General features: G+C 44.8%; 1 protein-coding gene across 1 annotated transcript in view; it reads left to right on the forward strand.

Moving 5' to 3' along the window:
* Positions 1 to 2895: 2895 nt before the first annotated feature.
* The window catches only part of LOC124018274 (sialoadhesin-like), a 9600-nt gene continuing 356 nt past the window's right edge, over positions 2896 to 12139 (forward strand). Inside the window, exons 1-9 of the mRNA XM_046333541.1 lie at positions 2896 to 2944; positions 8665 to 8742; positions 8981 to 9328; positions 9491 to 9709; positions 9862 to 10218; positions 10327 to 10551; positions 10691 to 11020; positions 11131 to 11361; positions 11785 to 12048. Of these exons, the coding sequence (XP_046189497.1) occupies positions 8688 to 8742; positions 8981 to 9328; positions 9491 to 9709; positions 9862 to 10218; positions 10327 to 10551; positions 10691 to 11020; positions 11131 to 11361; positions 11785 to 12048 (2029 nt within the window). The 5' untranslated portion in view covers positions 2896 to 2944; positions 8665 to 8687. The remainder of the gene's footprint in view (positions 2945 to 8664; positions 8743 to 8980; positions 9329 to 9490; positions 9710 to 9861; positions 10219 to 10326; positions 10552 to 10690; positions 11021 to 11130; positions 11362 to 11784; positions 12049 to 12139) is intronic.

The raw sequence follows: 12139 nt of genomic DNA on the forward strand, positions 1-12139 counted from the left end.
TTTCCGCTCGGCTGCCCGGAGCCCTGTTCTGTGAGCTCGCAATGAGTCATCGAGCCACGGAGCGGGAGGGGAGGACCGAGCCGGCCTGGAGGATAGGGGACATAGAGAGTCAAAGGATGCAGAGAGGGAGGAGAGGAGGGTTGAGGAGGCAGAATCAGGAGATAGGTTGGAGAAGGTTTGAGCGGAGGGAAGAGATGATAGGATGGAAGAGGAGAGAGTAGCGGGGGAGAGACAGCGAAGGTTGGGACGGCGCGATACCATCCGAGTAGGGGCAGTGTGGGAGGTGTTGGATGAGAGCGAGAGGGAAAAGGATACAAGGTAGTGGTCGGAGACTTGGAGGGGAGTTGCAATGAGGTTAGTGGAAGAACAGCATCTAGTAAAGATGAGGTCGAGCGTATTGCCTGCCTTGTGAGTAGGGGGGGAAGGTGAGAGGGTGAGGTCAAAAGAGGAGAGGAGTGGAAAGAAGGAGGCAGAGAGGAAAGAGTCAAAGGTAGACGTGGGGAGGTTAAGGTCGCCCAGAACTGTGAGAGGTGAGCCGTCCTCAGGAAAGGAGCTTATCAAGGCATCAAGCTCATTGATGAACTCTCCGAGGGAACCTGGAGGGCGATAAATGATAAGGATGTTAACCTTGAAAGGGCTGGTAACTGTGACAGCATGGAATTCAAAGGAGGCGATAGACAGATGGGTAAGGGGAGAAAGAGAGAATGACCACTTGGGAGAGATGAGGATCCCGGTGCCACCACCCCGCTGACCAGAAGCTCTCGGGGTGTGCGAGAACACGTGGGCGGACGAAGAGAGAGCAGTAGGAGTAGCAGTGTTGTCTGTGGTGATCCATGTTTCCGTCAGTGCCAAGAAGTCGAGGGACTGGAGGGAGGCATAGGCTGAGATGAACTCTGCCTTGTTGACCGCAGATTGGCAGTTCCAGAGGCTACCGGAGACCTGGAACTCCACGTGGGTCGTGCGCGCTGGGACCACCAGAGTAGGGTGGCCGCGGCCACGCGGTGTGGAGCGTTTGTATGGTCTGTGCAGAGAGGAGAGAACAGGGATAAACAGACACATAGTTGACAGGCTACAGAAGAGGCTACGCTAATGCAAAGGAGATTGGAATGACAAGTGGACTACACGTCTCGAATGTTCAGAAAGTTAAGCTACGTAGCAAGAATCTTATTGACTAAAATGATTAAAATGATACAGTACTGCTGAAGTAGGCTAGCTGGCAGTGGGTGCGTTGTTGACACTACACCAATCAAGTCGTTCTGTTGAGTGTAATAGTTTCTGCAGTGTTGCTATTCGGGGGCTAGCTGGCTAGCTAGCAGTGTTGTTTACGTTACGTTGCGTTAAAAGAACGACAATAGCTGGCTAGCGAACCTAGAAAATCGCTCTAGACTACACAATTATCTTTGATACAAAGACGGCTATGTAGCTAGCTATGTAGCTAGCTACAATCAAACAAATCAAACCGTTGTACTGTAATGAAATGAAGTGAAAATGTGATACTACCTGTGAATGCGACCGGGTTGTTGAGTTCTATTCAGAAGACGTTGGCTAGCATTGGCTAGCTAGCAGAGTCTCCTACGTTAAGGACGACAAATAGCTGGCTAGCTAACCTCGGTAAATTAAGATAATCACTCTAAGACTACACACTCTAAACCTAAACAACACAATTATCTTGGATACGAAGATACGAAGACAGCAAAGACAGCTATGTAGCTAGCTAACACTACACTAATCAAGTCGTTCAGTTGAGTGTAATAGTTTCTCCAGTGCAGCTAATCAGTGGACGTTAGCTAGCTGGCTAGTGAAGACTACGTTAGGACGGCGAAATACGATAATTACGCAATTATCTTTGATACAAAGACAGCTATGTAGCTAGCTGAGAAGAAATTGCTAAGATTAGACAAATCAAACCGTTGTGCTAATAAATAAATAAATAATGAAATGTAATGAAAAAGTTATACTACCCGCGGGAGCGAAGTGTGATGGTGGGTTGTGTTTAGGAGTAGTATTAACATGAGACACAGTGATGGTGGGTTGTGTTTAGGAGTAGTATTAACATGAGACACAGTGATGGTGGGTTGTGTTTAGGAGTAGTATTAACATGAGACAGTGATGGTGGGTTGTGTTTAGGAGTAGTATTAACATGAGACACAGTGATGGTGGGTTGTGTTTAGGAGTAGTATTAACATGAGACACAGTGATGGTGGGTTGTGTGTAGGAGTAGTATTAACATGTGACACAGTGATGGTGGGTTGTGTGTAGGAGTAGTATTAACATGAGACACAGTGATGGTGGGTTGTGGTATTGTTAATTTAGATGCAGACACTCAGTGTCACTTCCCTGTTCTACTTTCCTGTCTGTCCTCTCACAGGCCTCCTCAATCATTTCAGAAATCTGTATATGCACATTACACTATTCAGAATATGTTCCTCTGTGGCTCAGTTGGTAGAACATGGCACCTACGACGTTATGGGTTTGGTTCCCGGGACCACCAATAGGTAAAATATAAGCACAACGACTATACATTGCTTTTGATAACTAAATGGCAATATTTATGGACAGCAGACTACAATAGACCACACAGTCAGTACAGCAGGCTGTGGTGATGTTCAATCATGCCTCTCCTAGATACAGCTTCTACCAGTACTGTACAACAGAGGAGGCTGGTATACAGGAGGATGGGCTCATTATAATGGCTGGAATGACAGGAACATCATTCATTTTATTCCTATTACTTCCCAAATGAATGAGGACATCATGTGGACTGGAGGCTGCAGTAATGTAGCGATGCCAGTAGGAGGAGCTCTAGTCTAGAACACTGAACCTTCAGTACCACTTTGATGCAGCTGATGAGGAGTGATTTGTCATGGGTGTGTAAATTGAATGGGTTCTAATTGAATAACATCATGGAACTTTGACCTCTATATACAGAACTCAGAAGGGCAAGGTAGGTCATTAAAATGTTAATGTTATAAATAGTATAGTCAACACATTGTTTAAATGGTTCTGTATGTAGTAAAAAAAATAAAAAAATAAAAAATTATTTGTCACATACACATGGTTAGCAGATGTTAATGTGAGTGTAGCGAAATGCTTGTGCTTCTAGTTCCGACAATGCAGTGATAACCAACAAGTAATCTAACTAACAATTCCAAAACTACTGTCTTATACACAGTGTAAGGGGATAAGGAATATGTACATAAGGATATATGAATGAGTGATGGTACAGAGCAGCATACAGTAGATGGTATCGAGTACAGTATATACATATGAGATGAGTGTGTAGACAAAGTAAACAAAGTGGCATAGTTAAAGTGGCTAGTGATACATGTATTACATAAGGATGCAGTCGATGATGTAGAGTACAGTATATACATATGCATATGAGATGAATAATGTAGGGTAAGTAACATTATATAAGGTTGCATTGTTTAAAGTGGCTAGTGATATATTTACATCATTTCCCATCAATTCCCATTTTTAAAGTGGCTGGAGTTGGGTCAGTGTCAATGACAGTGTGTTGGCAGCAGCCACTCAATGTTAGTGGTGGCTGTTTAACAGTCTGATGGCCTTGAGATAGAAGCTGTTTTTCAGTCTCTCGGTCCCAGCTTTGATGCACCTGTACTGACCTCGCCTTCTGGATGATAGCGGGGTGAACAGGCAGTGGTTCGGGTGGTTGATGTCCTTGATGATCTTTATGGCCTTCCTGTAACATCGGGTGGTGTAGGTGACCTGGAGGGCAGGTAGTTTGCCCCCGGTGATGCGTTGTGCAGTCCTCACTACCCACTGGAGAGCCTTACGGTTGAGGGCGAAGCAGTTGCCGTACCAGGCGGTGGTACAGCCCGCCAGGATGCTCTCGATTGTGCATCTGTAGAAGTTTGTGAGTGCTTTTGGTGACAAGCCAAATTTCTTCAGCCTCCTGAGGTTGAAGAGGCGCTGCTGCGCCTTCTTCACGACGCTGTCAGTGTGAGTGGACCAATTCAGTTTGTCTGTGATGTGTATGCCGAGGAACTTAAAACTAGCTACCCTCTCCACTACTGTCCCATCGATGTGGATAGGGGGGAGTTCCCTCTGCTGTTTCCTGAAGTCCACAATCATCTCCTTAGTTTTGTTGACGTTGAGTGTGAGGTTATTTTCCTGACACCACACTCCGAGGGCCCTCACCTCCTCCCTGTAGGCCGTCTCGTCGTTGTTGGTAATCAAGCCTACCACTGTTGTGTCGTCCGCAAACTTGATGATTGAGTTGGAGGAGTGCGTGGCCACGCAGTCGTGGGTGAACAGGGAGTACAGGAGAGGGCTCAGAACGCACCCTTGTGGGGCCCCCGTGTTGAGGATCAGCGGGGAGGAGATGTTGTTGCCTACCCTCACCACCTGGGGGCGGCCCGTCAGGAAGTCCAGTACCCAGTTGCACAGGGCGGGGTCGAGACCCAGGGTCTCGAGCTTGATGACGAGCTTGGAGGGTACTATGGTGTTGAATGCCGAGCTGTAGTCGATGAACAGCATTCTCACATAGGTATTCCTCTTGTCCAGGTGGGTTAGGGCAGTGTGCAGTGTGGTTGAGATTGCATCGTCTGTGGACCTATTTGGGCGGTAAGCATATTGGAGTGGGTCTAGGGTGTCAGGTAGGGTGGAGGTGATATGGTCCTTGACTAGTCTCTCAAAGCACTTCATGATGACGGAAGTGAGTACTACGGGGCACTGTTGAACTTCCGGCGCCGACTGAGATGGCCGCCTCGCTTCGCGTTCCTAGGAAACTATGCAATTTCTTGTTTTTTTACGTGTTATTTCTTACATTAGTACCCCAGGTCATCTTAGATTTCATTACATACAGTCGAGAAGAACTACTGAATATAAGATCAGCGTCAACTCACCATCAGTACGACCAAGAATATGTTTTCCGTGACGCGGATCCTGTGTTCTGCCTTACAAACAGGAAAACGGAATGGATCGCATGCAGCGACCCAAGGAAACGACTCCGAAAAAGAGGGAAACGAGGCGGTGTTCTGGTCAGACTCCGAAAAAGGGCACATCGCGCACCACTTCCCAGCATTCTTCTTGCCAATGTCCAGTCTCTCGACAACAAGGTTGACGAAATCCGAGCAAGGGTGGCATTCCAGAGGGACATCAGAGACTGCAACGTTCTCTGCTTCACGGAAACATGGCTTACTGGGAAGACGCTATCCAGGGTGGTGCAGCCAATGGGTTTCTCCACGCATCGCGCCGACAGAAACATACATCTCTCTGGTAAGAAGAGGGGCAGGGGCGTATGCCTCATGACTAACGGGACATGGTGTGATGAAGGAAACATACAGGAACTCAAATCCTTCTGTTCACCTGATTTAGAATTCCTCACAATCAAATGTAGACCGCATTATCTTCCAAGAGAATTCTCTTCGATTATAATCACAGCCGTATATACCCCCCCCCCCCAAGCAGACACATCGATGGCTCTGAACAAACTTTATTTAACTCTTTGCAAACTGGAAACCATTTATCCGGAGGCTGCATTCATTGTAGCTGGGGATTTTAACAAAGCTAATCTGAAAACAAGACTCCCTAAATTTTATCAGCATATCGATTGCGCAACCAGGGGTGGTAAAACCTTGGATCATTGTTACTCTAACTTCCGCGACGCATATAAGGCCCTGCCCCGCCCCCCTTTCGGGAAAGCTGACCACGACTCCATTTTGTTGATCCCTGCCTACAGGCAGAAGCTAAAACAAGAGGCTCCCACGCTGAGGTCTGTCCAACGCTGGTCAGACCAAGCTGACTCTACACTCCAAGACTGCTTCCATCACGTGGACTGGGACATGTTTCGTATTGCGTCAGATGGAAATATTGACGAATACGCTGATTCGGTGTGCGAGTTCATTAGAACGTGTGTCGAAGATGTCGTTCCCATAGCAACGATAAAAACATTCCCAAACCAGAAACTGTGGATTGATGGCAGCATTCGCGTGAAACTGAAAGCGCGAACCACTGCTTTTAATCAGGGCAAGGTGTCTGGTAACATGTCCGAATATAAACAATGCAGCTATTCCCTCCGCAAGGCTATTAAACAAGTTAAGCGTCAGTACAGAGACAAAGTGGAATCTCAATTCAATGGCTCAGACACAAGAGGCATGTGGCAGGGTCTACAGTCAATCACGGACTACAAGAAGAAACCCAGCCCAGTCACGGACCAGGATGTCTTGCTCCCAGGCAGACTAAATAACTTTTTTGCCCGCTTTGAGGACAATACAGTGCCACTGACACGGCCTGCAACGAAAACATGCAGTCTCTCCTTCACTGCAGCCGAGGTGAGTAAGACATTTAAACGTGTTAACCCTCGCAAGGCTGCAGGCCCAGACGGCATCCCCAGCCGCACCCTCAGAGCATGCGCAGACCAGCTGGCCGGTGTGTTTACGGACATATTCAATCAATCCCTATACCAGTCTGCTGTTCCCACATGCATCAAGAGGGCCACCATTGTTCCTGTTCCCAAGAAAGCTAAAGTGAAAATTGACACATTTTTTAAATAAAAAGAATATATGTCCAGACTTGTGTTTTACACAATTTCTGTTCTATTACAGTAACAGCCCTTTTCTGGCGTGTTGGTCTGGTTGTCGTGGATGTTAATGTCTTTACTAAACAGGAAGGACAGTTCTGCATCCACTACTTGTGTTCTGACTGCTTTTATAAGGTTTCAACACTTACTTCTTGTTTTCACTCACTACCAGTCAGTTGACTCACTGTACAGGACCTCTCCTCTTCACTCCACTCTGGAACTACTCTTGACAATATCTGGGAAAATAGTTTTTGGTTATTTGTTTTCAGTCATAAGTCATATACTTGAAGGGTAATGTATCATTTTACTTCTTGTTATGTTATGAGCTGTGTTTTGGTTGTTACATCAGGGTCAGTATTCATAAAGTGTCTCCCCCAGTGTGGTTGAGTGTGTATGAATGACACAGTGGATTTATCTGAGGGCCCTTTAGGACCAGACTGATTGGGAGGAGGGTTGACATATATACTGTGTAGGATGTGTGTTTTAACTTTTCATCCATAACAGCAGCTTAGGGGCGACAGCGTAGCCTAGTGGTTAGAGCGTTGGACTAGTAACCGGAAGGTTGCAAGTTCAAACCTCAGAGCTGACAAGGTACAAATCTGTCGTTCTGCCCCTGAACAGGCAGTTAACCCACTGTTCCTAAGCCGTCATTGTAAATAAGAATTTGTTCTTAACTGACTTGCCTAGTTAAATAAAGGTTTAAAAAAAAAAAAAAACAGCTCTCTGGACTTTTATACAGACTCCATGGGCCTTATGGGCCTTCACTACCGATTGTGTGTGTGTGTGTGTGTGTGTGTGTGTGTGTGTGTGTGTGTGTGTGTGTGTGTGTGTGTGTGTGTGTGTGTGTGTGTGTGTGTGTGTGTGTGTGTGTGTGTGTGTGTGTGTGAGAGAGAGAGAGTGAAAGTCACTGGCTGTTTAGCCTCACAGCTTGACGATAGGTGCTGTCATTGAACCTGGTGGTCAGTCTTTAGTCACTGGCTGTTTAGCCTCACAGCTTGGGGATAGGTGCTGTCATTGAACCTGGTGGTCAGTCTTTAGTCACTGGCTGTTTAGCCTCACAGCACAGCTGCTGTCATGGGGATAGTCACTGGCTGTGCTGTCATTGGACCTGGTGGTCATTCTTTAGTCACTGGCTGTTTAGCCTCACAGCTTGAGGATAGGTGCTGTCATTGGACCTGGTGGTCAGTCTTTAGTCACTGGCTGTTTAGCCTCACAGCTTGAGGATAGGTGCTGTCATTGAACCTGGTGGTCATTCTTTAGTCACTGGCTGTTTAGCCTCACAGCTTGAGGATAGGTGCTGTCATTGAACCTGGTGGTCATTCTTTAGTCACTGGCTGTTTAGCCTCACAGCTTGGGGATAGGTGCTGTCATTGAACCTGGTGGTCATTCTTTAGTCACTGGCTGTTTAGCCTCACAGCTTGAGGATAGGTGCTGTCATTGAACCTGGTGGTCATTCTTTAGTCACTGGCTGTTTAGCCTCACAGCTTGAGGATAGGTGCTGTCATTGAACCTGGTGGTCATTCTTTAGTCACTGGCTGTTTAGCCTCACAGCTTGAGGATAGGTGCTGTCATTGAACCTGGTGGTCAGTCTTTACATTTACATTTAGTCACTGGCTGTTTAGCCTCACAGCTTGGGGATATGTGCTGTCATTGAACCTGGTGGTCAGTCTTTAGGCTGCTGTACAACTTGACGGACTGTAGAGGATTGAACATTTATCCTCCTATATTTGTGGTTCTGAGAATGAAACCGTTTTAGAATAATCAATGTATAAATATGTGTTTACAGTTCTACAGACCTGTTCAATAAGTGATTGTTGTTGTTGTTGTTTATAATGATGATGATGACTACTGTATATATTAGGAATGTATTTTTGCATCATGTCAGTTTAAGTAGACAGACATGCAACACATCACACACATTACATACATACATAGTGCAGTAGACTTACAGACAGACAGTATTCACATAGACAACCATATAGCACAATACAACACAATACAATATGAGCCTGGTTCATTTTCAGTAATGAGGCCCTGGACCCCATTTACAGTTTATACTTCAATGTATCAGGTGGAGTTATTCACCAGCTATAGAGTGAGTTGTTGTTTATGTTTCTAAGACTGCAGGGTGGGAGATGCAACAATGGTCTTGAGAACAGCAGGAAGTGTGTTGGGGGTCTTTCTCTGGTCTGTGACAGGTATGGTCTCATTCACAACTTTTATGTTGATCAATCTACAGACATGTGTATTACATTTGCTTGTGTTCTGTTAGGCATCTCCACTTCACTTTAAATAGTTATGTTTCACACCTCACTGAGTGATGATTATCTGTGGTTTCCAATATGGCAACAAAGTGTGGACAAACCCATAACAAAGTGTGAGCCAGAATACCTTGTTCTAATTCTGATATCATTGTGATGTCTAACTGTGTTTCAGTGGTACTGGGTCAGGATGGCTGGAGTGTTACTTACACCACTGAGAGTATCTGTACCTGGAAGGGGTCAACAGTGGATCTGTTCTGCTCTTACACATATCCCAGTGGTCATAAAGTCACAACAACCTTCTGGTTCACTGAATGGGGGACTGGTGTAGAACCTGAAGATCTAGGTCAGAACCCAGAGTACGCAGGTCGTCTGGAGTATCATGGGGATAAGAAGAATGACTGCAACCTGAAAATCAGGGACCTGAGAGAGAGAGACTCAGCTGAGTACAAATTCAGATTACTAACAGATCAGGAAGGAGGGAAATATTCTGGAAGTCCTGGAGTCACTCTGTCTGTCACAGGTACAGTAACATTCAATATAGTTAAACTGTTGAATTCCATTTAGTTCAGGAAAATGTCTCGATTTGTGTTTATGTCTGTATAACATAGGATTTCTTCCATCTTTGTATTAGAGTGATAAGTCAGTGATAAAGGGATTTACAGTGATATTGTTTTTTCTCCAGGTCTTCAGGTGAAGGTGACTGGTGGACATCAGGATAAGACACTGACCTGTAGCACCACCTGTACTCTGACTGACAACCCCACCTACATCTGGTACAAGAACGGACAACATCTAGATGAGAGCACCTCCCCCCAGTACAAAGACCCAGTCTCCAGTAACTATGAAGACAGCTACTCCTGTGCTGTAAAAGGCCATGAGGATCTCCTCTCTCCTGCAGTGTGTGAGTGTGAATCTAATATGGAATCTAATACAGCAAGTATACAGAATGTTTGTACTACGTCCTTTTGGTCTCACTGTATAATTTGATGGGGCTTTTATGAAAATAACTGAAAATACAGTATAATGTACTCATGTGATTCCATTATGTTTTAGGTGTCCAGGGTCAGGACTGCAACAGAGTGACTTACACCAAGAGGACAATCTGTGCCTTGAAGGGGTCAACAGTGGACATATCCTGTACTTATTTCAGTCTTTATAATATCACATCATCACTCTGGTTTAGTCCTAAACAGAGATCTAGGTGGAGGGATGAGTTGATCCCTGAGGACCTAACCACAAACCCAGGGTATGCAGGTCGTGTGGAGTATGTTGGAGAGAAGGAGAGAGGTCACTCCACCCTGAGAATCACATATCTGAGAGAGGAGGACTCTGCTGAGTACAAGTTCATATTCAACACACAGACATCAAGATGGGGACACAGTTTCCCTGGAACAACTCTGACTGTCACAGGTAACACAGCACATTATAACGTTTTGAAGAGTCATGATGTTAATAATTAACTCCAATTCTGAACAATGTACTGAACAATGTACTCTTTTTTGCTCTCCTTTAATTCAGGTTCTCAGGTGGAGGTGACTCCTAAATGGAGATCAGAGTCGAAGACACTGACCTGTAGCACCACCTGTACTCTGACTGACAACCCCACCTACATCTGGTACAAGAACGGACAACATCTAGATGAGAGCACCTCCCCCCAGTACAAAGACCCAGTCTCCAGTAACTATGAAGACAGTTACTCCTGTGCTGTAAAAGGCCATGAGGATCTCCACTCTCCTGCAGTGTGTGAGTGTTTCTTTATTAACAATACTGTTTAACCTCTGTGTGTGTTGGTTTCACTTTGAGAACTTGAGAACTTTTAGCATTTCTAGAAGGAACTGAGAATATAATCCAGTTGACCTCTTGTTATGTCACTGTGTTTCAGGTGTCCAGGGTCAGAACTGCAACAGAGTGACTTACACCAAGAGGAGAATCTGTGTCTTGAAGGGGTCAACAGTGGACATATCCTGTACTGTTGGTTATTATTCCACCACATCATCATCCTGGTTTAGAAGTGATAAGTCGACACTTGAAGACCTAACCACTGACCCAGGGTATGCAGGTCGTGTGGAATACACTGGAACATACAGAGGTCCCTCCTCCCTGAGAATCACAGATCTGAGAGAGGAGGACTCAGCTGAGTATCGCTTCACTTTTAAAACAGACAACTTTGAATGGGGTCATAGTTTCCCAGGAACAACTCTGTCTGTCACAGGTAATACTACACTGTATGATACAACTGTAAATCATAATGAATTACAGGATAAATATATGAACCATCCTGTTAACACAGAGGTGTATGTGGTTTTATACATATTGTTTCAGGTCTGCAGGTGAAGGTGACTCCTGCTGCAGAGGGACAGAAGACACTGACCTGTATCACCACCTGTACTCTGACTGACAACCCCACCTACATCTGGTACAAGAACGGACAACGTCTAGATGAGTCCACTTCCCAACAATACTCTAGTAATACCCTAGTAGTGTTGGGTTATTCTGTGGACAGTTACTCCTGTGCTGTAGAACACCATGAGGACCTCCACTCTCCTGCAGTGTGTAAGTATGAATTAAACTACTATTCGACTTAGAAAGCATCAAAAACGTTATATCAATGAGAAGAGTATTACTGCTTTATGTATACATATTCATCATTACATAGAAATTACAGACAATGTCATAGATGTTTGCATGTCTATAATTAGAATGTTCAGTACATCAGACACTTGAAGAATAGTTTAGTAGACACTCAAGTCCTAAAGGGTCAACAAATGTATTATTGTTCATGTTTTGTGTAAGTGATAGTTTTAGATAAGTGAGTGATAGTTTTAGTAAGTGATAGTTTTAGATAAGTGAGTGATAGTTTTAGTAAGTGATGGTTTTAGATAGTTCTCTGACTTTAGATATGATTTATTTTAGACATGATGTCATTTGAGGCAGTTTACTACAATCCTGACCCTCTGACATATTCTCCTTTACTAGATGGTCCAAGGAACACCTCAGTGTCAGTCAGTCCCTCTGGTGAAATAGTGGAGGGCAGTTCAGTGACTCTGACCTGCAGCAGTGATGCCAACCCACCTGTGGACAAATACACCTGGTACAAGAAGACCGTAACCTCACCAAAAGCATCAGGACAGAGTTACAGCATCACTAACATCATCTCTGAGGACAGAGGAGAATATTACTGTGAGGCTGAGAATAAATATGGACGTCTCAACTCTTCTTCTGTGTTTGTGGACGTTCAGTGTAAGTTCACCTACTCTTCATCTATTCATTGATAATCACACAGGTCAACAACAATAAATAATAGTTAGCAATTTTAGCACTTATCATACCA

Source organism: Oncorhynchus gorbuscha, unplaced genomic scaffold (assembly GCF_021184085.1).
Source record: "Oncorhynchus gorbuscha isolate QuinsamMale2020 ecotype Even-year unplaced genomic scaffold, OgorEven_v1.0 Un_scaffold_460, whole genome shotgun sequence".
NCBI lineage: Eukaryota > Metazoa > Chordata > Actinopteri > Salmoniformes > Salmonidae > Oncorhynchus > Oncorhynchus gorbuscha.